This window comes from Procambarus clarkii, chromosome 13, assembly GCF_040958095.1.
Source record: "Procambarus clarkii isolate CNS0578487 chromosome 13, FALCON_Pclarkii_2.0, whole genome shotgun sequence".
In the NCBI taxonomy this organism is placed as follows: Eukaryota; Metazoa; Arthropoda; class Malacostraca; order Decapoda; family Cambaridae; genus Procambarus; species Procambarus clarkii.
Window position 1 is genome coordinate 21366341 of NC_091162.1, and position 25742 is coordinate 21392082.

At 44.9% G+C, this 25742-nt stretch overlaps 1 protein-coding gene and 1 non-coding gene across 7 annotated transcripts in view; both read right to left on the reverse strand.

Moving 5' to 3' along the window:
* LOC123757247 (uncharacterized) overlaps positions 1–25742 on the reverse strand; it is a 153318-nt gene that overhangs the window by 119203 nt on the left and 8373 nt on the right. For all 6 annotated transcript variants that reach the window (XR_011228385.1, XR_011228384.1, XM_069323783.1 and 3 more), the window contains exons 2-3: positions 19083–19677; positions 5616–5762 (exon numbers count right to left, since the gene is read on the reverse strand). Coding sequence is in view for 4 of the 6 variants with exons in the window: in XM_069323783.1 (XP_069179884.1) it covers positions 5616–5762; positions 19083–19655 (720 nt within the window). In the remaining 2 variants the exon portion in view is untranslated. The remainder of the gene's footprint in view (positions 1–5615; positions 5763–19082; positions 19678–25742) is intronic.
* LOC123757365 (5S ribosomal RNA) lies at positions 8461–8579 on the reverse strand. Its single transcript, XR_006772740.1, has one exon. It is a non-coding gene; the product is annotated as a 5S ribosomal RNA (ribosomal RNA).

Sequence of the window (25742 nt, forward strand, 5' to 3'; positions counted from 1 at the left end):
CACTTCCAAACCCGAGGCAAGACGGAAAGCTCCAGACCCCCGGCTTACCTGAAGGGCAAGGAACACCCCAAGCAAAGAAGCCCCCTAATAGGAGTGTTTCAGGAAAGCTCCAGGGAAGGCAACCCTGACTGCACAAGGCCAATACCTACAGAGTGCACGGGAAAGAATACCCCGAGCACATGCAACTCCAGTACACTAAACTCCTGGCTCACACACAACTTCATTGTAAGAGAACGGCCTCAAAGGCAAAACACCACTCAAAAATGGGAGACTGGAGCCAGAGCGACGTCTACTACTAAGCGCAGACATCCGTCTAGAACTGGCTGGTGAGGGGCCCAGCTGACCTGTGCCAGCTATACTCTCCCACCCAATGAATGGGATGGTGGAGCTAATTAGTTTCACAAAGTTTTGGTTGGTGGTTGTTATTGTTGGGGAAGTTCTTTTGACATTTTGTGGGCTACAGCTTCATTTTAAACCATGCAGTGGTCTGTTTTGATCTGCCTATCTTTCTGGTTGCCTTACCTAGGTGATGGCAAAAATGATAACCTTTAAACGTAAAGTGATCATAGGCCATCGCTTTCTGCACCTCTGAGGAGACCAGGTTCTGGCTCGTGGTCCCCGGTAAGCATAAAGAACTCAACAACTGATAACACACTAAGTAGTGTTGCACTTAATCTGTGATAGCTTCAGGAAGCTGACAAGGCTCCCCAAGAAATGACAAATAGCCAGCATTGGATTTTGATCACTATAGGATGGGAAGGATTATAATACTGTACTCCACATAGGAGGGCACTGTAAATTGACCTCAAAACAAAAGTGTATTTGTGAATAAATAGCAACTGGCAAAGAGCATATAAAATAGCATAAGGTTCTGTTGGTGGGGGCCCCCAATAGCTTCGCATCCATGTCCTGTTCCCTTTTTAAAAGTAATTGCGAGGCTTCACACGAGCAGCTCGAGTGAGAGCCGCAAGAAGGCCGAGACCCCATGTCACCTGGGTTGCCATCTGGTGGCAGTTAAGCACATCACTGTTAGGGTATTTACTCCATTTGCCTTGTTTATTGAGGGGAGCTTAATTTTCATCATTTATTTATTTATAATGCAATGCTGTTCGCTCATGCTGCGTGCGCCAGGCTTGGTTGCTCCAACAGTACTTCATCATTGTCTGAATCGTCAAACACACTTTCTTCACCTTCAGAGAATAATTCGTGGGCTATTTGCTCTGGGGTGAGGGACTGAGTGGTGCGTGCCCGTGAGGCGTTTGACCGTAATTACCTAAGTGTAATTACCTAAGTGTAGTTACAGGATGAGAGCTACGCTCGTGGTGTCCCGTCTTCCCAGCACTCTTTGTCATATAACGCTTTGAAACTACTGACGGTCTTGGCCTCCACCACCTTCTCACTTAACTTGTTCCAACCGTCTACCACTCTATTTGCGAAGGTGAATTTTCTTATATTTCTTCGGCATCTGTGTTTAGCTAGTTTAAATCTATGACCTCTTGTTCTTGAAGTGCCAGGTCTCAGGAATCCTTCCCTGTCGATTTTATCAATTCCTGTTACTATTTTGTACGTAGTGATCATATCACCTCTTTTTCTTCTGTCTTCTAGTTTTGGCATGTTTAATGCTTCCAACCTCTCCTCGTAGCTCTTGCCCTTCAGTTCTGGGAGCCACTTCGTAGCATGTCTTTGCACCTTTTCCAGCTTGTTGATGTGCTTCTTAAGATATGGGCACCACACAACAACTGCATATTCTAGCTTTGGCCTAACAAAAGTCATGAACAATTTCTTTAGTATATCGCCATCCATGTATTTAAATGCAATTCTGAAGTTAGAAAGCATCGCATAGGCTCCTTGCACAATATTCTTTATGTGGTCCTCAGGTGATAGTTTTCTATCTAGAACCACCCCTAGATCTTTTTCTTTATCAGAATTCTTTAAAGATTTCTCACATAATATATAGGTTGTATGGGGTCTATGTTCTCCTATTCCACATTCCATAACATGACATTTATTAACATTAAATTCCATTTGCCAGGTGGTGCTCCATATACTTATTTTGTCCAGGTCTTCTTGAAGGGCATGACAATCATCTAAATTTCTTATCCTTCCTATTATCTTAGCATCATCAGCAAACATGTTCATATAATTCTGTATACCAACTGGTAGATCATTTATGTACACAATAAACATCACTGGTGCAAGAACTGAACCCTGTGGTACTCCACTTGTGACATTTCTCCATTCCGATACATTGCCTCTGATTACTGCCCTCATTTTTCTATTAGTCAGAAAATTTTTCATCCATGATAGAAGCTTACCTGTCACCCCTCCAATATTTTCCAGTTTCCAGAACAACCTCTTATGTGGAACTCTGTCGAAAGCCTTTTTTAGGTCCAGATAGATGCAGTCAACCCAGCCATCTCTTTCCTGTAATATCTCTGTGGCCCGATCATAGAAACTGAGTAAATTCGATACACAGGATCTTCCTGATCGAAAACCATACTGTCTGTCTGATATTATATCATTTCTCTCCAGGTGTTCTACCCATTTAGTTTTGATTAGCTTTTCCAATACTTTCACTATTACACTTGTCAATGATACAGGTCTATAATTGAGGGGGTCTTCCCTGCTGCCACTTTTGTAGATTGGAACTATGTTAGCCTGTTTCCACACGTCTGCTACGATTCCTGTACACAGGGATGCCTGAAAGATCAGGTGAAGTGGAATGCTGAGCTCAGATGCACATTCTCTCAGAACCCATGGTGAAACGCCATCTGGGCCAGCTGCTTTGTTCCTCCCGAGCTCCTTTAGCATATTTTCCCCTTCATCTCTAGACACCTCTATCCGCTCTATGTTGTTCTCTGGAATTCTTATTGTGTCTGGTTCTCTGAAGATTTCATTTTGTACAAACACACTTTGGAACTTTTCATTTAATGTTTCACACATTTCCTTTTCATTTTCCGTGAATCTGTTTCCCATTTTCAACCTCTGGATATTATCCTTTACCTGCAATTTGTTGTTTATGAATTTGTAGAATAGGCCCGGTTCTGTTTTACATTTATCTGCTATCCCTTTTTCAAAATTTCTTTCTGCCTCTCTCCTTACTGCTGTATAGTTGTTTCTCGCATCTTTGTATCGCTGGTATGTTTGGGGGTTTGGCCTCTTCCTATACTGATTCCATTTTTGTGTCTTTTGGTCTCTTGCCCTCTCACAATTTCTGTCGAACCAATCCTGTTTTCTGGTCCTGCATCTCTGTTTTGGTATGAATGTTTGTGTGCCTTCCTCGTATAGTTTTAAAAATTTGGCATACATTTCATTTACTTCCCTGCCTAGCAACAATTTTGTCCAATTACACTCATTAAAAAAATTTCGAAGTTCCCCATAGTTGCCTCTCTTTAAATCGAGTTTATCAACTGTTTCATTGTCCCCATTTTCTTCTAGATGATATCTTAAAGCATATTTAATGTCTAACAGGACGTGATCACTCTTTCCCAAGGGAGGAAGGTACTGGATGTCAAAAATCTCTTCTTCTTTCCTGGTGAATACTAGATCCAGTACTGACGGTACATCTCCTTCCCTCATTCTTGTGGCTTGCTTTATGTGTTGATACAAGAATGTCTCCAGAATGAGGTTCACAAATCTGCATGTCCAAAAGTCCTCCGTTCTTGCTTCATAGGCCTCCCAGTCTATTGCTCTAAAGTTGAAGTCCCCCAGTATCAACAGTCGTGATTTATCTTTATCTGCTTGTACAATAATATCTCTCATGACCATTATGAGGCCCTCTCGTTTGTCATCCAGTTCTTCCTTTGTCCACGTGTTGCTTGCTGGTGGGCTGTAGGTATTTACAATTACCAGGTTATCATCCTGATTCCAGACCTGCAATGCCATTATGTCAATATCTCGAGGGTTTTCAAATATTAACTCTTTTACCTTCAGGTGTTTTTTCACCAGTACAGCCACTCCTCCTCCCTTCCTAGTTTTCCTGTCACGTCTCCAAACTGAGTAGCCTCTTGGGAATATGACTTCATTTATTATATTTCCTTCAAGTTTCGTTTCTGATAATGCAACAATATCTGGGACCCTAAGCTGGATTATATCTTGCAACTCCAAAGTTTTTGACCTCACTCCATCTATGTTGGTATATACAATTTTCAGGAACATGTTCCCTTTTCCTTTGCTCTTTACTCCCCCTTCCACTACTGATCTTGTTGCTTTGTTTTTATGTACCATTTCACAAGCTTTCCAGTCCCTGTCACTTTGTAAAAAAAAGAATTTCTGTCTTCTTCATTTCTATCCCCATTTAGACGTTTTGCCTCAATTAAGTTCATTTTCAGCTTTTCTCTGTCTTCCTTGGAGAGGTCTTGTCTTATTGACCAAAATTTGCCAACCTCATCACTCTGCAGTTTCCTGGCATTTCTTAGCACTTCCATCATGTTTTTCACACCATTAAACGTCACCCTTAAGGGGCGGTTCTTTTCTTTCTCATATTTTCCTATTCTTCTAAAATCACTGACATTTTCCTTTGAGCCTTCTCCTAAACCTACTATTTTCTCTATGATTTTCATCTCTTCTGCTGCTCGGTCCACCCTAGATGAAATTTCCTTCTCTAAACATCCAAAAATGATTATGGACTTAGTTCTATCTGCAGTGTTTTGTACCAGTTTACTGTTGGTAACCAGTTCTTTCCTAATTGCTTGCCTAATTTCTGCTTCTTGTTGGTCATTTCTGGTTTTGACTTCCGAACACACTTCTTTGATAGTCTCTTTCTCTTTTACAACTTCAGCATATGTCGCTTTTATTTCTTCTTTATACTTTTCTAGTTCTTTATTCACCTCCTCTATGTGAGTTGACAGTGAAGTTTCCAGTTGGAGATCCTTACCTAACTCTATGTTAGCCCTTAGGCTTGCTTGGAGTTGTTCACCATATGAGTCTATCTTCTTGTTTATTTCTTCAAAGTCACCACACTTCACTTTCCATGCCTCATTTTCTTTCACTAGTTCCTTGATTTGCTCCTCCTGATTTGTTACCTTGTCTGTTAATGCAGTAATAATCTTACCTTGTTGCAGCATACTCCCTTTTAGAGTGCAAAGCTCACTCCAAAGAGTTCCACCGTGCGCTCGCCATGGTGACTCTCGCTAAACTGAGGCCTCCCATGCCTTCGGATCGTGAGCGGGAATTTTTTTCAAAATGGCCGCTGTTTACTAGAGCCCCTGGGCAGCGTATGGGACCCCCAGCTACACCGCGGGCCATTCAAATCGTGCGCGGTACCCATACACTTCATATGAAGTGAAGCGCAGTTGACTGGTAAAACGATTTACACTTCATATGAAGTGATGCGCACTTTAAGGGTTAAACAACTAATAACTGATGACAAAATGATAAAATATTAAAAGACTAAGAAATCAATTTAAAATAACATTTTTAAATTTCTGAGCAATTGCACGGGTATAAAAAATTAGTACTGTAGTCAACAAGGAAGTGTCAAGCCTTTCCTTAAAAATTCTGAACCTAAGCCTCACTAGTAGCTTCCTGATCAACTAACAATTTCCATAACATATAACTTTATAAACTTTTTCACACTAGTAGATACAAAAACTTGTAAAATGTCATGCACATACCTTCAATTTTTTATTTGTAACAATTTCAATATTAAGCACATTCTGGAGAGCAGGCAAACACTCCAAAACAACCACACTTTCCTGGCAAGATGAGGTGGGCTGCAAAGTTTTTGTTTTGTTACCAGAATCTAGACTGGATTTCAATTCCTGCAAGAATTATTAAAAGAACACATGATTCAGTTAAGTGTAAGTATCCACTAGGATAACGAGACTAAAATTACCAATGTTTTCATGTTTCACCACATTATCAAAGGAATACAGATGGAATTCAATGGTTTGAATTACATAATCCACTATACCTGAGTAGATAAAGACCCAAAAGCAAAATATCAATTAATGCAAGTGACATTAAGTTGGGATGATTAACGGGCATATTCCTTTATTCTTGGAAGGTACTGCACATAACTGTACTTTACATAATTCTATACGTATTAAATCTGAGCAATTATAAAGCTATGTAATTTATGTAATCCTGGACTTAAATCAATATAATCTAATTCATAATTTTTTATAAATGCTACAATATTTCTTTCAGTAACTGATTTACACTCCACAATTTTGCATGATGTAGTCGTCAATTGAATGATCAAGAGTCCAATGCATTGTTGGACTCAATGCAAGAGATCAATGACAATCCATGCTCCTGTTTAGATAGTACTCATTGTAACTATGTGCACCATAGTACAATCACTGATGTACTGTCCAAAGCAATTAGATAGTAGAGCTCAATACTTATTAACTTTATGGAAAAAAAAAACAGTGTTGAATGTAATGAATGCCATTTTTTGTGGGGGAGCCCCAGAGGCTCCCTGAAGCTATCCAAACTGACATGTGCCATATTAGTTTGGTGTCATCAGTCCCAGGACTTCTGAATGCTTACCAGGGACCAAGAACCAGAACCTCGTCCCCCTCAAGAAAGGCGCAGGGAGCAACGACCATACGAGCACTCAACTTTTAGAATATGTCGTGTCTGCCATCAACTGGGAAATACCCCCAGAAAGTTAGGTGAAAGAATACAAACCCCTAACCGGTGAAAATTGCAACCTACATCTGAACAGAGCCAAAGAATGCCCCCCATAAGAAAAACAAACAAGCAAGCAAATCGTCATCCAACTAGCGCACCTGCTTGCTAGTGCTTCCCCCACTCTCAATCCCCCAAAAGAGGGAAGGGGGAGTCCACTCAAGCAAGCAAGCAGCTCAACCCCTAGTTCGTAGAATGATGAAAACTGCTGACCAGAGGGAAGGAGGGAGGCTGTCAGAAAGGGCGCTTCAGAGGCTCATCCAGAAAATGGCGTCTCATTTCATTCAATGCTGGTTTTCTGTGGGGAGCCTAGTCAGCTTCTTGAAGCTAACTACTCACAGATAAGTAAAATAGGGACTTACCCAGGCGGCAGCAGCACCGCAGGTCTCAAGACAAAGACAGGACTCCAGGCCGCAACAGACATCCTAAAGCAACACAAGGCCAGAGAGGGCCCGGAACAGTCACAAGATACCTGGGAGCCATCTTGAGGTTATCTTGAGATGATTTCGGGGCTTTTTTTTTTAGTGTCCCCACGGCCCGGTCCTCGACCAGGCCTCCACCCCCAGGAAGCAGCCCGTGACAGCTGACTAACTCCCAGGTACCTATTTTACTGCTAGGTAACAGGGGCATAGGGTGAAAGAAACTCTGCCCATTGTTTCTCGCCGGCGCCTGGGATCAAACCCAGGACCACAGGATCACAAGTCCAGCGTGCTGTCCGCTCGGCCGACCGGCTCGGCCATGGCCCTGTTAATCCTCAAAAAACCCTGCACCCGAATGTCGACCCAAGGCATTACCAAAAATAGCAGCCAGTGCAGCATACTAACGCACATCAGGAGTACGAGGGTAGACCGCAGGCTGGAAGGACTTTAGTACACTGCAGACAACCCGAGACACACGAGCCCTGGAATAGGGAACCAGGGAAATTGGATCCACCCAAAGTGCGGCCATGGACACCAGCCACCAGACAGAAGTCATGATGCAACCCCAGGCCTAACCAACCAAGCATCCACAACCAACAGACCTCTCCGGAAGCCAGCCGTCTCATTCTTCACCAGAAAAGGAGAGGGCTGCGAACGAACAGGGACACAATAGCGGGCCTGATAGCTGAGTGGACAGCACTCTGGATTCGTAATCCTAGGATGCAGTTTCAATCCCCGGTGATGGCAGAAACAAAATGGGCAGAGTTCCTTTCACCCCAGCGCTCCTGTTCACCTAGCAGTAAATACGTACCTGGGAGTTAAACAGCAGTTACAGGCTGTTTCCTGAGGTGTGTGTGTATGGGGAGAGAAAAAATAAATAAAATTTAGTTAGTACACTGTAACAGTTAATTGATTGACAGTTAAGACGCGGGTTGAAAGAGCAGAGATCAACCCACGCAAGCACAACTAGGTGAATACAAGAGTAGAAATCCTTAAGCTGCAGAAGAGCATGAAGCTCTGCAACCTGACCCCAGAGCCTAAAGCCAACAAAACAAGGCTTTCAGAAAACAATCCCGAACCGAAGGGGCCATAACAATAAGAGGGAAGGAAAGAAAAAAGCACCAGGTCCAAAGAACAAGATGGCTCAAGTGGCAAATGAGTAGGCTGGAGGTGAAAAAAAGCACAGGAGCGCTTGCAGAATGCAGCAGGTGACATCCACCCCTGAACACAAACTGGAGTGGCTCGACCAACACTGCACGAGAAGCAACAGAATTCAGCATAAGATGCCAGTCCAGAAAGAGGTAAGAAAGGACAAAACCACCTACCTTGTTACCTTGAAGTGTTTCCGGGGCTTAGCATCCCCACGGTCCTGTCGTTGACCAGGCCTCCTAAAATTAAACATTATTGCCAACAGCATTTGGTGTTCCCAGGCAGTCACCCATCCAAGTACTAACCAAACCCAACGTTGCTTAACTTCGCTGATCGAATGAGAAGCGGTGTTCTCAACGTGGTATGGCCGTTGGCATGTACCACCACCAGTCACAGATTTCAATACATTCAGTGAGGCCTGGAACCCACCGAAGGGAAAGGAAATGGCAGAAAGACTGCCAAGAGACATCATACTGTTACTGAGAAAGCAGGTGAGACACCAAAGAAACCACCTGTTGCAACCCATCCACCGAATTGACAGTACGTTTTAATACTAAGTGTAATAAGTACATTTCCTGACTGCCATACATAGTACATAATTGCACTTATGGGGCTGTTACATTTACCTCCCCATTTATTCTCCTCGTTTTCAGTTAGGACACCCAGAATTTTAAGATGAAGTTTTAGTTCAGTTCGCTATACACAAGTTTTAAGTATCAGGATTTTTTTTTTTAGTTTTATTAAACAATAGATTTTATACAAAATTTGAAAGTATCCTGAGTTACTTTACAATTTATTGAAATATTTTAGTTTTGTTTTATTTGTTTTATAAAACTGTAATATCAATATAGCTATAGGTTAAGTAGTAATTGTATTTAAGAAGCAATAAAATGCTTATCATCAAAAACTAAGAGAGTTAGGTTAGGTCGTAGTTTTCAATTCAGCTTTTCAGGTAAACTCAAATATACACAATATATTTGACAGTACGGTTTAATACTAGGTGAAAATAAGTACAATTCCTGACTGTCATACATAGTACATAATTGCACTAATGGGGCTGTTACATTTACCTGCCCATTTTTGGAAGACGGGCTGCCTGATCACCATACAAGAGGCGATACACCACATCAGGAAACCAGTCACGAAGAGCATAGGAGTAAATCGAACCAGCAAGATACCGCCCTAGTCTGACCTGATGAAAGAGACAGAGCCGTGGAAAGACTCCCGGGTTTGGACACCGAGCAAGCAGCGCCTAAAACCAAGGTTTGGCCGACCACCATGGAGCCAGGAGAAGAGCCCTTCCGCGATTGGATTCGAGCCGAGCCAGAACCCGAAGCAACAGCTGGACCGAGGAAAAAAAGTACAGGAACCCCCACCTCGACTAGTCCTGCCAGAAAGCGTTTACCTTAAAGGCCTCACAGTTGGGAAATGATGCCATGTATAATGGGAGACGCCATGACCACTCTGACATGAAGAGGTCCACCTCTGGGCACCTGTACATCCAACAATGTTATTACCTAAGTGTAGTTACAGGATGAGAGCTACGCTCGTGGTGTCCCGTCTTCCCAGCACTCTTTGTCATATAACGCTTTGAAATTACTGACAGTCTTGGCCTCCACCACCTTCTTACTTAACTTGTTCCAACCGTCTACCACTCTGTTTGCAAAAGTGAATTTTCTTATATTTCTTCGGCATCTGTGTTTAGCTAGTTTATATCTATGACCTCTTGTTCTTAAAGTTCCAGGTCTCAGGAAATCTTCCCTATCGATTTTATCAATTCCTGTTATTATTTTGTATGTAGTGATCATATCACCTCTTTTTCTTCTGTCTTCCAGTTATGGCATATTTAATGCCTCTAACCTCTCTTCGTAGCTCTTGCCCTTCAGTTCTGGGAGCCACTTAGTAGCATGTCTTTGCACCTTTACCAGTTTGTTGATGTGCTTCTTAAGATATGGGCACCACACAACCGCTGCATATTCTAGCTTTGGCCTAACAAAAGACGTGAACAATTTCTTTAGTATATCGCCATCCATGTATTTAAAAGCAATTCTGAAGTTAGAAAGTGTAGCATAGGCTCCTTGCACAATATTCTTTATGTGGTCCTCAGGTGATAGTTTTCTATCTAGAACCACCCCTTGATCTCTTTCTTTATCAGAATTCTTTAAAGATTTCTCACATAATATATAGGTTGTGTGGGGTCTATGTTCTCCTATTCCACATTCCATAACATGGCATTTATTAACATTAAATTCCATTTGCCAAGTGGTGCTTCATATACTTATTTTGTCCAGGTCATCTTGAAGGGCATGACAATCATCTAAGTTTCTTATCCTTCCTATTATCTTAGCATCATCAGCAAACATGTTCATATAATTCTGTATACCAACTGGTAATCACTTATGTAGACAATAAACATCACTGGTGCAAGAACTGAACCCTGTGGTACTCCACTTGTGACATTTCTCCAGTCCGATACATTGCCTCTGATCACTGCCCTCATTTTTCTATCAGTCAGAAAATTTTTCATCCATGTTAGAAGTGTACCTGTCACCCCTCCAATATTTTCCAATTTCCAGAACAACCTCTTATGTGGAACTCTGTCAAAAGCCTTTTTTAGGTCCAGATAGATGCAGTCAACCCAACCATCTCTTTCCTGTAATATCTCTGTTGCTCGATCATAGAAACTTCATAGAGTAGAGTAGATCATAGAGTAACTTCGATACACAGGATCTTCCAGATCGAAAACCATACTGTCTGTCTGATATTATATCATTTCTCTCCAGGTGTTCTACCCATTTAGTTTTAATGATTTTTTTCAATATTTTGACTATTACACTTGTCAATGATACCGGTCTATAATTAAGGGGGTCTTCCCTGCTTCCACTGCATGTGAAAGGAAAGAGGTGCCATCGACCGTCCACTCCTTGGAAAAGGGAATAAAGCATGACAGGCCATCAGCCAGGATGTTGGGCACTTCCTAAATATGAACGGCGCAGAGAGCTAAACCCCGAGAACTCAGCAGAAGAGCTATCAAAGACCAGCCCCAGAGAGCCACAGACCGCTGAGAACCCTCCCCAGATTGAGATAAGGAACCACAGAGGTGCAACCCGAATTGAGCCGGATCAGAGCCTTGAGGAAGATGAATCAGCCGCAACGCCAGCCAAAAAACAGCAAACTCTCACACACAGCTGTGATCCTGATAGAAGGATGGAGCCCAGCAACCCTGGCCGGCCTGTTGGGCGCTGGTCACAAAGCCCCGTCTGTGAACACCTCGAGTGCTGGAAGGGTAAGGCGCCAAGGCACCGAAGCCCGAAAACCCAAAGAGGAGGTCGGCGATGCAGCAACCGACGAAAGACACCAGGATGCAAACCCAACAGTCATGAGAGACAAAAGGGGATGCCCTCAAGATACCAGAATAGCCTCCGAAGCCAAACCCTGCCTAGTGGGTAAACTAGCAAGGCAAATTTCAGGCTTCCACACAACTGCTCAAACACTGTTCCAAACAGACGGTTGGAACAAGTTAGGTGAGAAGGTGGAGGCCAAGACCGTCAGTAGTTTCAAAGCGTTATATGAGAAAGAGTGCTGGGAAGACGGGACACCACGAGCGTAGCTCTCATCCTGTAACTACACTTAGGTAATTACTGCCGAGGGATCCGGGTCCCCCACAAAAACGGCTGAAGACTAACGGGAGGAATGCCGGAGGAGGAAGAGAGACTGATGCAGTCTGCGAATCCCACACAAGGCCCAGCCAAGTCCAAACCTGAGATAGAACCAACTGGGACTTCTGGCAATTCACCAGGAGCCCAAACCCGACAAGCTGGGAAAAGAACCAAAGCCCTGGCTAGCAGACCTGCAGCCTGCCTGGAAGCCCACACCAACCAGCCATCAAAGGAGGCTGCAAGCCAGGAAGGTGCAAGGTTTTAACGATATACATATTGTAAAGGACACATATGCATCATATATATATAAAAAAAAAACAGTGTTGAATGTAATGAAACGCCATTTTCTGGGTGAGACCCGAGGGCTCCACGGAGCTTAACCAGGCTGATATGCTAATGTCAGACTTTGGTATCAGTCATGTGTATGGAGTTCTAGGGCCTACCGGGGACCACGGCCAGAACCTGGCCCCCTCAGAGAGGCAAGGGGAGCAATGGCCTATAGAAACCCCAGTGTGCTTGGAAGCATTCTACGTCTGTCATCGATCGGGTCAAGCATCCAGAAAGATAAGTATTCCAAAACAAACCCCTATTCTGATTAAAATTGCTACCAAAAGCCGAACTAGTGGATAGAATTCCCCAACAGAAAACAAGTAAACTAGTAAGACGTCACAGGTCACCACACCGCTGTCTGCGCAGCTCCCCCCTCCCCGGGAGGGGGAAGGGGAAGCCCCAGACCTCCCACGCCGGCTATCCATCCTTCAGTTCTGAGGCTGGATGTCAAAACACGCGAAAAAAATGCTGACTGGAGGGAGGGAGGGTTGCCGGGGAGCCTCCGGATCTAAAGCAGAAAATGGCGTTTCATTACATTCAACACTGGTTTTCTGGGGGAAGCCCTGTCAGCTCCCCGGAGCTAACTACCCACAGAGAAAGGTCAAAGGGACGGAACCGGGTGGTGGACACCACCATGAAGCCACCAGACCACCAACCTGAGGCGAGACCGCGAGGCAGAACGTAAGCCGCCCCGACAAGGCCCCTCCGAGCCAAGGAAAAAGGCAGAGCCGCGGGAAGATCTCAGGCGTGACCACAGAAGCCCAGGCGGCACAAGGAGATGGAACGTCTGCCGAACAGAAAGCTCCCCAATGCAAGCAAGCAAGCAAGCCAGAAGAACAGAAACGACGGGTCTGATGCGAGACATCGCAAGACCCCCAAAAAGCCAACCAGCAAGGCAAGCCAGGAAAACTGAAGAAGGTGTAAGGGTTGCCACCAGAACAGTACCCGAACCAAGAGGTACGAGCAACTAAAACAGACCAAGACAAATAAGCGCACCATAGGACACAGGCTGAAAGAACGCCCAAGAAGCCAAGGAACACACAAAGAACACCCCTGCGGCAGAGGAGGAAACAAAGGGAATGCACAAGGAAGGGAAGCGGTAGAAACCGACCCCCCCCCCCTACAGCAGCAAGTGCAGGCAAAACCGACCAAAGGAGATGCCAGGGAAGCGACTGGGGAGGGGCAGGACGAAAGAGCTGAAGCACAAACCCTAGGAAACAATCAGGCAGGGACAGAAACCCCACGCACACGGAAGGGCCAAGCTAGGGACCCGAAGACCACGAAAAATAACAAGCAAACCACCATACGCAAACTCTAGGCACAAAACAGCAGCAAAGTGCCACACCACAACCGAACACAGGAACAGGGTCACGCCACCGCGAAACACGTTACCAATGCACACGTGCAGCAGCAACATGCACCCCTGCAACACGCAACATGTAAATAGCAACTTGCCTGTGCAAAGGCAGAGAACGGTGCAGGAAGACCTCCAGACAGGGCCAACGGAGACACGACAGGACCCAGCAGGCCTAGGAACCTGCACACCAGGCGACCGACGGCGGAGATACCTGTTCAATACCTGCTGGATGGAGTTCTGGGAGTTTATTTACACCCCCAAGCCCTGCCCGCGGCTAGGCTAGATTTGTGAGAGGGTGGTCCACCAGGCTGCTGCTTGGAGCAGCCCGCAGGCCCACATTCCCACCACAGCCAGGATGGGCCGGAACCTCTATTCGAAAACATGCAAGTGTTCCTTGGAAGTAAACGGATGTATCGGCAATATGGCGTATGCTCGCAGGTAGGACGTGTAACAACCCCAGACCTCTGATGTTTATACAGTGTTCCCCGATTGTGCCTATGGCACCACTGCACTCCACTGGTACTATCCCGCATGTTCTTCCATATAGGCGGGACCCAAGAGCCAGAGCTCAAACCCCGCAAGCACAACCAGGAGAGCCCTACCAGGTGAGTACATAACCAGCATCACAACCCACACACCTGAATGCTACTGTTACTACAGTAGCTACAGTCCAGTCCAAAGTGTGTTTGTACAAAATGAAATCTTTAGGGAACCAGACACAATAAGAATTCCAGAGAACAACATAGAGCACATAGAGGTGTCTAGAGACAAAGTGGAAAAAATGCTCAAGGAGCTAAGTAAGAACAAAGCAGTTGGTCCAGATGGAGTTTCACCATGGGTTCTGAGAGAGAGTGTACCTGAGGTCAGCATTCCACTTCAACTGATTTTTCAGGCAACCCTGTTTACAGGAGTTGTAGCTGATGTGTGGAAAAAGGCTAACATAGTTCCAATCTCCAAAGTGGAAGCAGGGAAGACCCCCCTTAATTATAGACCTGCATCATTGACAAGTGTAATAGTCAATATATTGGAAAAAATAATTAAAACTAAATGGGTAGAACACCTGGAGGAAAACGATATAATATCAGACAGACAGTATGGTTATCGATCTGGAAGATCCTGTTATCTTGAGGTTATCTTGAGATGATTTCGGGGCTCTTTAGTGTCCCCGCGGCCTGGTCCTCGACCAGGCCTCCACCCCCAGGAAGCAGCCCGTGACAGCTGACTAACACCCAGGTACCTATTTTACTGCTAGGTAACAGGGGCATAGGGTGAAAGAAACTGCCCATTGTTTCTCGCCGGCACCTGGGATCGAACCCAGGACCACAAGTCCAGCGTGCTGTCCGCTCGGCCGACCGCCTCCCTGTGTAACGCACTTACTCAGTTTTTATGATCGAGCCACAGAGATTTTACAGGAAAGAGATGGTTGGGTTGACTGCATCTATCTGGACCTAAAAAAGGCTTTTGACAGAGTTCCCCCATAAGAGGTTGTTCTGGAAACGAACATATTGGAGGGATGACAGGTAAGCTACCAACATGAATGGAAAATTTCCTGACACAAAAATGAGGGCCGTAATCAGAGGCAAGGTATCGAATTGGATGAATGTCACAAGTGGAGAACCACAGGGATCAGTTCTTGCACCGGTAATGTTCATTGTCTACATAAACGATCTACAAGTGGGAATACAGAATTACAGGAACATGTTTACTGATGATGCTAAGATAATAGGGAAGATAAGAAACCTAGATGATTGTCATGCTCTTCAAGAAGACCTGGACAAAATAAGTATGTGGAGCAACACTTGGCAAATGGAATTTAATGTTAATAAATGCCATGTTATGAAATGTGGAATAGGAGAACATAGACCCCACACAACCTATATATTATGCGAGAAATCTTTAAAGAATCCTGACAAAGAAAGATATCTAGGGGTGGTTCTAGATAGAAAACTATCACCTGAGGACCACATAAAAAAATGTTGTGCGAGGAACCTATGCTACACTTCCTAACCTCAGAATTGCTTTTAAATACATGGATGGAGAAATACTAAAGAAATTGTTCACGACTTTTATTAGACCAAAGCTGGAATATGCAGCGGTTGTGTGGTGCCCATATCTTAAGAAGCACATAAAAAAAAAACTGGAAAATGTGCAAAGACATGCTACTAAGTGGCTCCCAGAACTGAAGGGCAATAGCTACGAGGAGAGGTTAGAGGCATTAAATATGCCAAAACTAGAAGACAGAAGAAAAAGGTGATATGATCACTACATACAAAATAGTAACAGGAATTGATAAAATCGATAGGGAAGATTTCCCGAGACCCGGATCTTTAAGAACAAGAGGTCATAGATATAAACTAGCTAAACACAGATGCCGAAGAAATATAAGAAAATTCACTTTCGCAAACAGAGTGGTAGACGGTTGGAACAAGTTAGGGGAGAAGGTGGTGGAGGCCAAGACCGTCAGTAGTTTCAAAGCGTTATATGACAAAGAGTGCTGGGAAGACGGGATACCACGAGCGTAGCTCTCATCCTGTAACTACACTTAGGTAATTACCTTCTTCATCAGGGCTCTTGTAAACAGATGCCATTTTTTTTTTTTAAATCATGGGCCAAACTCCCAGGTGTTAGGGGCCTCAGTATTGAGTGAGCAACCAAGCCTGACGCACGCAGCATGAACTCACAGCACTGCTGTTCAGCTTGTGACCACAGCATCGCCTAAAAATGCCATAATATTCTTGTTCATGCTATTATGTAGCGATGATATTATTACAGAAGACCCCTGACTGATAAAACTGACCAGGGTTCTGATAATAGCAGGATTGTGGTGATATTTAGCGCTGTGCGCCATGGAGGGAGGAGTAATGCTGTGGGAGGGAGGAGTAATGCTGTGGGAGGGAGGGTGGTGGCGATGTCTTCTGACTGTCTGTGGCCATCTTTTATTGACTGCATTCACCATACCAGCTTAGTGGTTCAGTATGGTGAACACAAATGTAGATACTTACATATAACGTGTGTATAGAGGGTATAAACAGCAAGATGAGAAGGTTGGGAGCCGCCAATTTGGTGAGGGTGGAGCGTCGTCTGCAGGACTTACCATGTTGTTTTCTGATGACCACGATGGTCTTTGGGCACCATACCAGTTTACTTGTACAAGTATGGTGAATAAAACAGGTAGATACTTATATATAATGTGTGTATATAGCGTAATAGCACCACAAACAGTATTGTTGTAGGAGAAATATTAGTGCGTCTGGCCATGAGGGCGGCAGCCATCAGCTGACTGTGTGAGGTCCTACGTCTTTGTACCTTTAAGTGTATATAGTGTAATAACCGACAAAGTATTTGTTCACTGTTTGATGAACATACAGTAATTGAATCAACAATGTGCATACCATATTTTTGAGTACAGCGATGATTCACTCAGTTTATTATAAAAAATATATCACACTACACACTATTGAATAATATTACAGCAAAAAAAACTACGAAAAATCAATCAGAGACATTGAAATAATTAGGTAATTATCTCTTTGTGGCAACTCCGGCCTGACAGCTGGCGATCAACAGACCACTTGGGACTCATGCTGAGTCAGCGCCTGTTTTTTGCCAGAATTCCCCGCCCTATAGCGGGCAATATATGCCACTTACGATTTTTGTATTATTTTTCCTGTGATCAGTAAACACAAATTAACAGGTTAGGAAGAAAATATAATTTTTTTTTTTTTTTTTTTTTTGGTATGCGCCTGTGGGTGTCAAATGGTATATAGCTATGCGCCATTTAAGGGTTAAGGACAGAATGGCCTTAGGCTTCGAGGACATGCTTAATATCCTCATGGCAGTACTTGAGGTCCCTAACACTGGCAGCAACATGGTGTGGGAGGAGAATAGTGCCAGAGACCCGAACAGGGGTCTCCCCAATGCAGGACAATGCGGCCAAGAGGGTAGCTGCATCCTGAGAAGGAGCAGTAACGACACGCATACCGAGACAGGTGGGGTTAAAAGTAACACAGGCATCTACCAAATCAACAAGGTGCCTATGGAGGGAGAAATCATCGGGAGTAGAAGACTCCAGATGGTGAAGATCAAAGGATTTAACCCACGTAGCAGGACCAAACAAGGCGTGGTACGAATCAGTATGGAGAGGGATCATGCAAGATCGGCTGTGGCGGGGATGGCGGTGAGAACTCCTAGAATGGGGGTTAAAAAGCTCTCATCTCAATGAGAGATGGAGCCTGTCACGGGATGAGGTGGTCACCATTGGGGTGCTCGAGGCTCGACCCTACAACAGAGGACGAGGTGGGGGGGGGGGGGGAGGGTTGTAGTCCAGTCTGGGCCCAATGTAGCAGGGGCTACAGAGCCCGGTCTTCCATCACAGTCCGACTCGGGGGGCCTGGTCGCCTACCCCCATGAACCTGGGTAAGAGAGGTCATGTCGTTGTCCATAAATCAATCATTTTAAACAGATTGGGGCCTGGAACCAAGGAATACCATGGTTCCAGGATACCTACCAGGGAGGCCGAGTGTGGACCAGTGCAACAAGGGGTGCGTTGTCCCCAGAGGTGTCCCCTCCTTTTAACGGGAGTCCTACTGCATCGTTCCTTCTCCCTCACTGGTGCAAAGACCTCATTTCCCCTACCGCCCCAGTCTGAACACTAAGCCATCTCCTCACAGGCGAGCCCTCCAGCAGGCAGTCCGATGATTCAAGGCTCCTACATGGTGTCCTTTCGCACGTACAACACCCAAAAAGGGGCAGGAGAAGGGGTGAAGGAAACCCTCACCGGCCCCAGGGAGGAGTACGTGAGCCCCTCACCACGACAAGACGACACCATGGAGGGGAGTTCCCCCCAGAAAACAAACAAATTTTTCTAGACCTTGTATAGCACACACACAACTACAGTATATTAGGCCTCAGATAGCAGAGCGGGTATTAGGCCTAGGAAAGTTAGGTTAGATTGTCTTTGCAACACAAGTAGAAAATTGTTTTCCCGGTTTGTCCAAATTCAATAGTACCAATTTCAACTTTCTAATTGTGTTGTACGTTGGAATACATACAATGGTCCTTATCCTTCCTATAAGTACTACCAAAACAGGAGGATGGGCTGCCAATGACCTATGCATTGGTAAAGGGCATCACCAATTGACTAGACTAATTCATGCAAAATTGTGGTGTAAATCAGTTACTGAAAAATATTATTGAATCTTCATTTATAAAAGTAGAGAATTAGTTACTATTAATACAAACCCAGAATTATATAAGTAAGATTTCTTTATAATTAGTATGATTTGTAATAGGCATAAAATTATTTAAAGAATAAGTTTATGTGTAATACATTCCAAGAAAGAAGGAATACCCAGTTCATCAACTAATTAATCATCCCAACTTCATGTCGCTTTCATTAATGGACCTTTATCTACTCAGATGTAGTTGGGTATATAATCCCAAACCTTTTGTCTTCTGTCTGTATTCCTTGATAATGTGGTGAAACACAAAAGTGCTTGGAATTTTCTTTTCATGTTCCTAGTGGATACTTACACATTTCAAGTTCTGTTTGAATGAATAAGTTCCCCAATCACACTCGATAACACTTAACAAATCAAACTGTCCTTCCTCCAATTTTCCATCAAGTTTTTCTTCCCTTGCAGTTCTCCATTTGTGACAATCTTCCTCAGACCATAAGCACTCACGGGGTTCTGGGGATGATACTATGTTTTCATAATTGGGTTCCATTTTAAAATCCCCAGGAGTATTCCTGTCTTTCAACTGCTTTTTACAAAATCCCCAGGTCTTTGATATCGATGGATGACACTCAAACAAATTTCCACTGCTTTTCAAATTATAATGTTTATCAAGCAATTCTTTTTTTTTCAATTCATCATAATTAACTGACACCTCACCGGGCTTAATGTCCTGTAAGACTGTCATTCTTTTATTTTCTTTGCAACTTGGTCTCAACTGCAACTGGGAGTAGTCAGGCTGCATATGCCTGAACTGTACATGTTGTTCAGTCAAAAGTGTGTTTCTGCGATTTTTGGAGAATGCTTTATAACAACGTAGCTGTGCATGTGCTGGCTCTATCATCCTGACACTGGAGCCTTCACGCTTCATAGGGCAGACAAGACAGCTACACCTGCAATTTAAGATACAGTAAAAGTACGAGCCTCCAATAATATAAAATGCCTGTACAAAAAATTATACAGTACTGTATTTAATTAAGATGAACAGTACAGCATAATTATGTACTGTACAAAATACACACACATATTTTAGTATAGTATCTATTTAATACACAGTTAATATCCATTATCATGCCCAACCACTTGGGCTGGACGGTAGAGCAATGGCCTCGTTTCATGCAGGTCAGCGTTTAATCCCCAACCGTCCAAGTGGCTTGGCACCATTCTTTCCCACCTCCCCATCCCATCCTTATCCTGATCCTGACCATTTCCAAGTGCCACATAGTCGTAATGACCTGGCACTTTTCTCCTTCCCTTCCACTTTATCATCTCACCTCCATTGATGTTTTAGCATGTGGTTCTTTTTCAATTCAGGTGTTGTTGGGTATATAATCCCAAACTCCTGTGTCATCCTAATGTATTTCCTTGATAATGTGTTGAAACACGAAAACATTCAGAACTTTAGTTTCAATTTCCTAGTGGATACTTACGCACATGCATGCACATACATACGTTAATTACATAAGTATCCACTCAATTTAACGGCCTATATGGGGCTGTACCCTGGTCGTTATTTCCGGAGCTCTGGTATTTCCGAAGTCGGGTCGGGTAATTTTTCAAGTAACATTCAGGCAAGATATATTTTATACTGTATAACTAAAATTACATAAAATTCATTGTGTAACTGCGTTCCAATTTAGTGCCACGCCGACGATTAAGCCAGCTGTTGGCTACTGCATGGATGATGTGTGAACACGCTCTGATCAAGTCCAAATGGGTGGGAAAAAAATTGGTTCATTCCTTAGTATTCCAAAATATTTCATGCACATTAACAACCCCAGTGATTGTTAATATTTTCTCAATAAAATTTTAGAGATGTGTTTTGTTTTACCCTGTACAGTGCAGGTAATGTATTTTTAATGTTACGACACAGGCTGTGGCGGCCATGCCATACAATGGCGATCGAGCCTTGTCACTGAGAGCTAGCCAAGAGGAAATATTTTGAGTTCACCTTTTCTCTGCTAATGATAGAATAAACATTTACAGAGACTAATATGTAGCTTTTGTTGAAAAAAAAAAAAAGTTGTAATACTATTGGTAAATTGACTTACTTTTGATGAAACTGAAGATTACAAAGCTGTGAAGATTACATCATCCTCTGCAGCGCTTGTTTTATATTGTTCAGTACTGCATACAGGGTACACACAGTATGTACACTTATTTTCAGGTATTCACTTCACACAACAGCTAGTCTTACTACTAATTCACACGAGTTCTAACTCTAGAAATTCTCTAATCGAGAATTCTAATTCACAATTGAAAATTATTTCTACTGTATATTTACACTGTACAGTATCTTTTTGTCAAGGCTTAAATAATCATTAACACTTACAAAACTGTACTCTATCAACACTTTTTACACTAATTTATATGCCTTTCAATCATATTTTATATCGTTAGTGGAGGCTACACGACTTTTGATGGGAATTCAGCATTGGCGGGTGCAACATGGCTTGCAGAGCATTCGTTGCCGGCAGATGCTCCAGGACTTGATGGGAATTCAGCATCGGCGGAGCCGCGGGAAGATTTCGGATGCGACAACCGAGCAAGCAGAGCTGGAAACCCAAGCCGTCAAAGAAGATGGAATGTCTGCTGAACAGAAAACTCCCCAATGCCAGCGAGCTCCCCAGGATATCAGAGACTATGGGTTCGACGCAAGACTCCAGAGAAGGGACACCACGAGACCCTGAAAATGCCAACAGGCAGGGCAAGCCAGGAAAACAGGAACCCAAACCTGGCAATAGGAGGGCCAAAAAGCACAAATAAAACACACAACAGTGCGAAGGATAAACCGAGAAAAGACCAAAAGAACAGCCCCAGCACCAGCGGCCAGACACAAGAGTGAAGCAGGAAGATGATGAACGAAGAAAGCATGCAGGAAATCGGGAATGAAGGAGACATGACCAACCCACAGAGCTGCAGATCATGCCCCAACAAGTCACGCCAACACACAGAGTTGCAGGCCCTGTCCCAACAAATCAAAGTGAATAAGGTGCAAAGGTTTGCCACCAGACTAGTACCTGAACCGAGGGGTACGAGCAACGAAGACAGACTAATGAACACCAGGGGCACACGCACCATGACACAGGCAGAATTGAGAGCCCAAAGGAGCCATAGAAACGCAGGAAGAAACATTCCAGTGTCAAGAGTAGTAATCAAATGGAATGCATGAGGAAGGAAAGTGGGAGGCTGACCCCACACACAGCTGCAAGTAGACACGACAGAGCCCAGTAGATGTCAGATAAGTGACAGGGGAGAGGCAGGACGAAAGAGCCAAAGCTCAACCCCAGCAAGCACAACCAGGGGCGGACAACTAGGCGAGTACACAGAAACCAGTGTACATGGAAGGGATAAGCCTGGAACTCCAAGACGGGAAAGGAATGAGGGACCCCAGATAAAACTATGAAAAATCCCACAATCAATCCTCAACACGCATCCCCAGTCAAAAAAACTGCAGCAAAATGTCGCCTCACAACATCCTGACACAGTAACATTTACCACAAAACCTGCACCTCAACCATCGTACCTCGTAACATGGATGAGGTGGGGTCCCTTGAATGATTCAAGCATAGGTTAGACATGCATATGAGTGGGACTGGATGGGTAGAAATAGGAGCTGCCACGTATGGGCCAACAGGCCCTCGGCAGTCACATGTGTGCTGATGGTCTTATATTCGTATCCAAAACACATGAACCAGCGCCTGGCCAAAAGAGATGCCAGGCCGCAGAAACTCACCTGCCGAACGTAGGCACGAACATGTCACGACACAGTAGCCGAGAAGATTCCGGGAGCACCGCCAGGGGAAGAAGGCCAGAGCCGCACACGCAGGAGAAGAGCATGGCAGAGGCGAAGGAGGCGCCCCACACCCATAACACAAGGAAAACCCCGGCATCTTCCCCATACCTGCAATCCAGAACACCCCAGTTGCTATGGGGCACGGACTGGAGAATGGAGAAGAGCGAGAGGCGAAGAACCCAAGAGAAAACACCAGCACTGGTGCATACCGCCCAGACCAAAGCAAACTCCCACAGCACATGCTCAGAACACAAGGTCCAAACCGCAGAACCTGCTCGGCAGGGAGGCGCAAAGTAGGAGTATGTAAAGAAAACCAACAGTGCCGAGACAGCATGGAAAGAAGAGAATTACAAAAGAACGAGACAGAACCAAAAACCGAGAAGAAGCACGGAATAGGACCAACAAGCCCGAGAAAGGACCAGAGAGAAGCCAGACCAGAAGACGACAGATGTTCCAATAATATGGGAAGAAGCAAAAACCTTACCGAACCTTTGAGAACACAGAAGCAAGCCCTAAGCACGAAGGCACAGTCGCACCCGAAACCAAAAGTCATGCAGAACCCCGAGAAGAGGGGAACGTGACGGAGAAGTCCCGTCCCAAAGAAGGGGTGCAATAAACAGAGAAGAGTACCCACCACCAGGATGGAACAATGGCCCCCAGGACAAGGAACCGAGCACAGGGAGGGGCCAATGGCCAACAACACGTACGGACCGGGGAGGGGGGGGGGGGGGGGTGGGAGGAAAAACCCCACTCCTCGTACCCGAAAGCCCCGCTCAAGAGGGTAAAAAAAAACCTCGGCGGGGTTCAATGGGGCCACAAACCCCCTAAGTTAATCCCTCTCCAACCCCGGGAACCCACTCAGCAGGCACCCAGGGACGAGCCATCCCCCCAAAGTCCCAGCCCCCACAAGAAAAAGTTGGGGCAGCCGGAAAAGTACTAAGGAAGGGAGCCCACTGGCAGACTCATATAACACGGCTGGAGGAACAGGCTCGAATGCCTCTGTCGCTACCCAGGAAGAGGGAAGTCCCCGAGACTGCCAGTCTCAAGACCATCGAAACCCCGCTCCGATCCCGAACCCACAAACAGTAAGGATCTGGATGCAGGGAAGGGGGGGGGGGAGACCAGAACAGGGAAAAGACAAGCGGGCATGGCCACAGAAGGAATAAAACTGTAGCGTCCAACACCCCCAAGCCCCATCACACCAACCAAAACAGGGCAGCCCCGGGGCTCCCGGGGAGCAAACGATCTATCGCGTTGCACCACTGAAACTCAACTTGTAACGCCCATGTTGCCTGCACCCACAGTCAGCATCAGACTGGATAATCGAGCCATAAACAAGCAACAAAACTCGCAGCGCTCCGGGCCATAGGTGCCACCGACCCCACAGGCAGCAGACTGAGGCGAAACAGTGAGTGTCGCCCTGAGACAAGGGGACAGAGTCCTCAAACTTGCACAAAGCGAGGGAGGACTTCGGGGCCACATCCATCGGACCCACTTGCCCCCCCTCCTCAAGGTTTCCCAGGGTCCCGAGCGTTTACCTATAGGGACTCACGCACAGGTAATCCCAGGCAGGGTACTGCTAACTGGTGCCCACAAATACCAAACAACTTTCTAAGAACTGAACCCCCGGGACGTGTACACTCACAAGGACCTAGCAGGGGAAACCACCAAAGACATAGAAATAATTAAGTGATAATATCTTTGTGCAACTCCCACCTGTCAGCGCGGGTGACGCTGACCGGCTCTGACGACCACTGTCAACGCCCACTTTTCGCCAGACTTCCTCGGTCAATTGCACCCAAAATATGTCACCTATGATTTATTTTTTATTTTTCCCGTGCTCAGGGAACACAAATTAACATTTTAAGACAAAATAATTTTTTATTTTTTTTTCTTGCGCACAGGGATGCAAATGTCCTCAGGACCCCTGAGCAGTGGAAGGGTTAAGAGCCTTAGGCATTCAATTTGGAAGGAAAAGATATTGGGCGACCAAGACAATCGAGTGTCAAACATTAACTCCAAAGCTTAGTGGATTCTTTGTACACAAGGGGATGACCTTAAAGCAACAAAGAGGGACAAAGAATGACATGCTTCTGAGTAAAAATCATAGCACAAGTCCTAGACGTAGAGAACTTGAAGCCATGATCAGTGGCCCAAGACAACACGACATCAATCACAAGTAGAAGCCGCCGTTGAAGGAGAGGCGAATCATCATCCCAACAGCAAAGGGTAAGAGCGTCGACATAGAGGGGAGAAGATGCCAGGAAGAAGGGAGGAAAGAATAACATTGAGGGCAACCAGAAAAAAAAATTAAGTGCTCAAAACACTACCTTTGGGTACACCTTCGTATTGCAAAAAAGAGGCAGAGAGAGTGGCACCAAGCCCGACTCAAAAGGAACGATGAGAGAAGAAGCTTTGAAGGAAGAGAGGGAGATTACCACAAAGGCAAAAAGAACGAAATTGGGAAAGAATATGTTATCTCCAGGTGGTGTGGTGTTCCTTCTCAAGGTCAAAAAGGATGGCAACAATGGAGATCTTCTCCGAAAAAGCAGTACAAATATAGACCTCCAAGTTCACCAGGACATCTGTTGTGCTGCGACACTTGCGAAAACCAAATTGAGAAGGAGTGAGGTGATGATAAGTAGTGTTCTAAGAACTACATCAGACGAATATTAACCATACGTTCAATGAGCTTGCAGACACAACTTTTGAGCGCAATAGGGGAAAGTCCTGAGGAGATGTCCTGAGAGACCAGAGTTTCCGAACAGGGAGGACAACGGCATCGAGCCAGTCCTCAGGGACTGACGACGACTCCCTGACCCTATTATACAGACTCTGTAAATACCAAGACGTGCACGGAGGGAGATGGCGAAGCAATTCAAAATTACTGTCATCGAAGCCTGGTGCCGTAGAACCGCAGAGGGCTAGGGCAGACTGGGGGGGGGTGGGGGGGAACGCTCTTGTGGGGGTCCCAATGCAGGTTGCTGCCAAACTGGGTTCCCACTTTTCGTCTGTTAGCTCTGGTTCTCATCTTCCTCAATCTTTCCTTCTTCGTAAGCATGTTCTTGAATCACATCCTTTAGACTTCTGTACATATCTCGGGCTTCCACTAACAATTCGAGAATGTGACCTCGGGTGTTTGTCAGAACTTCACCCTAGATG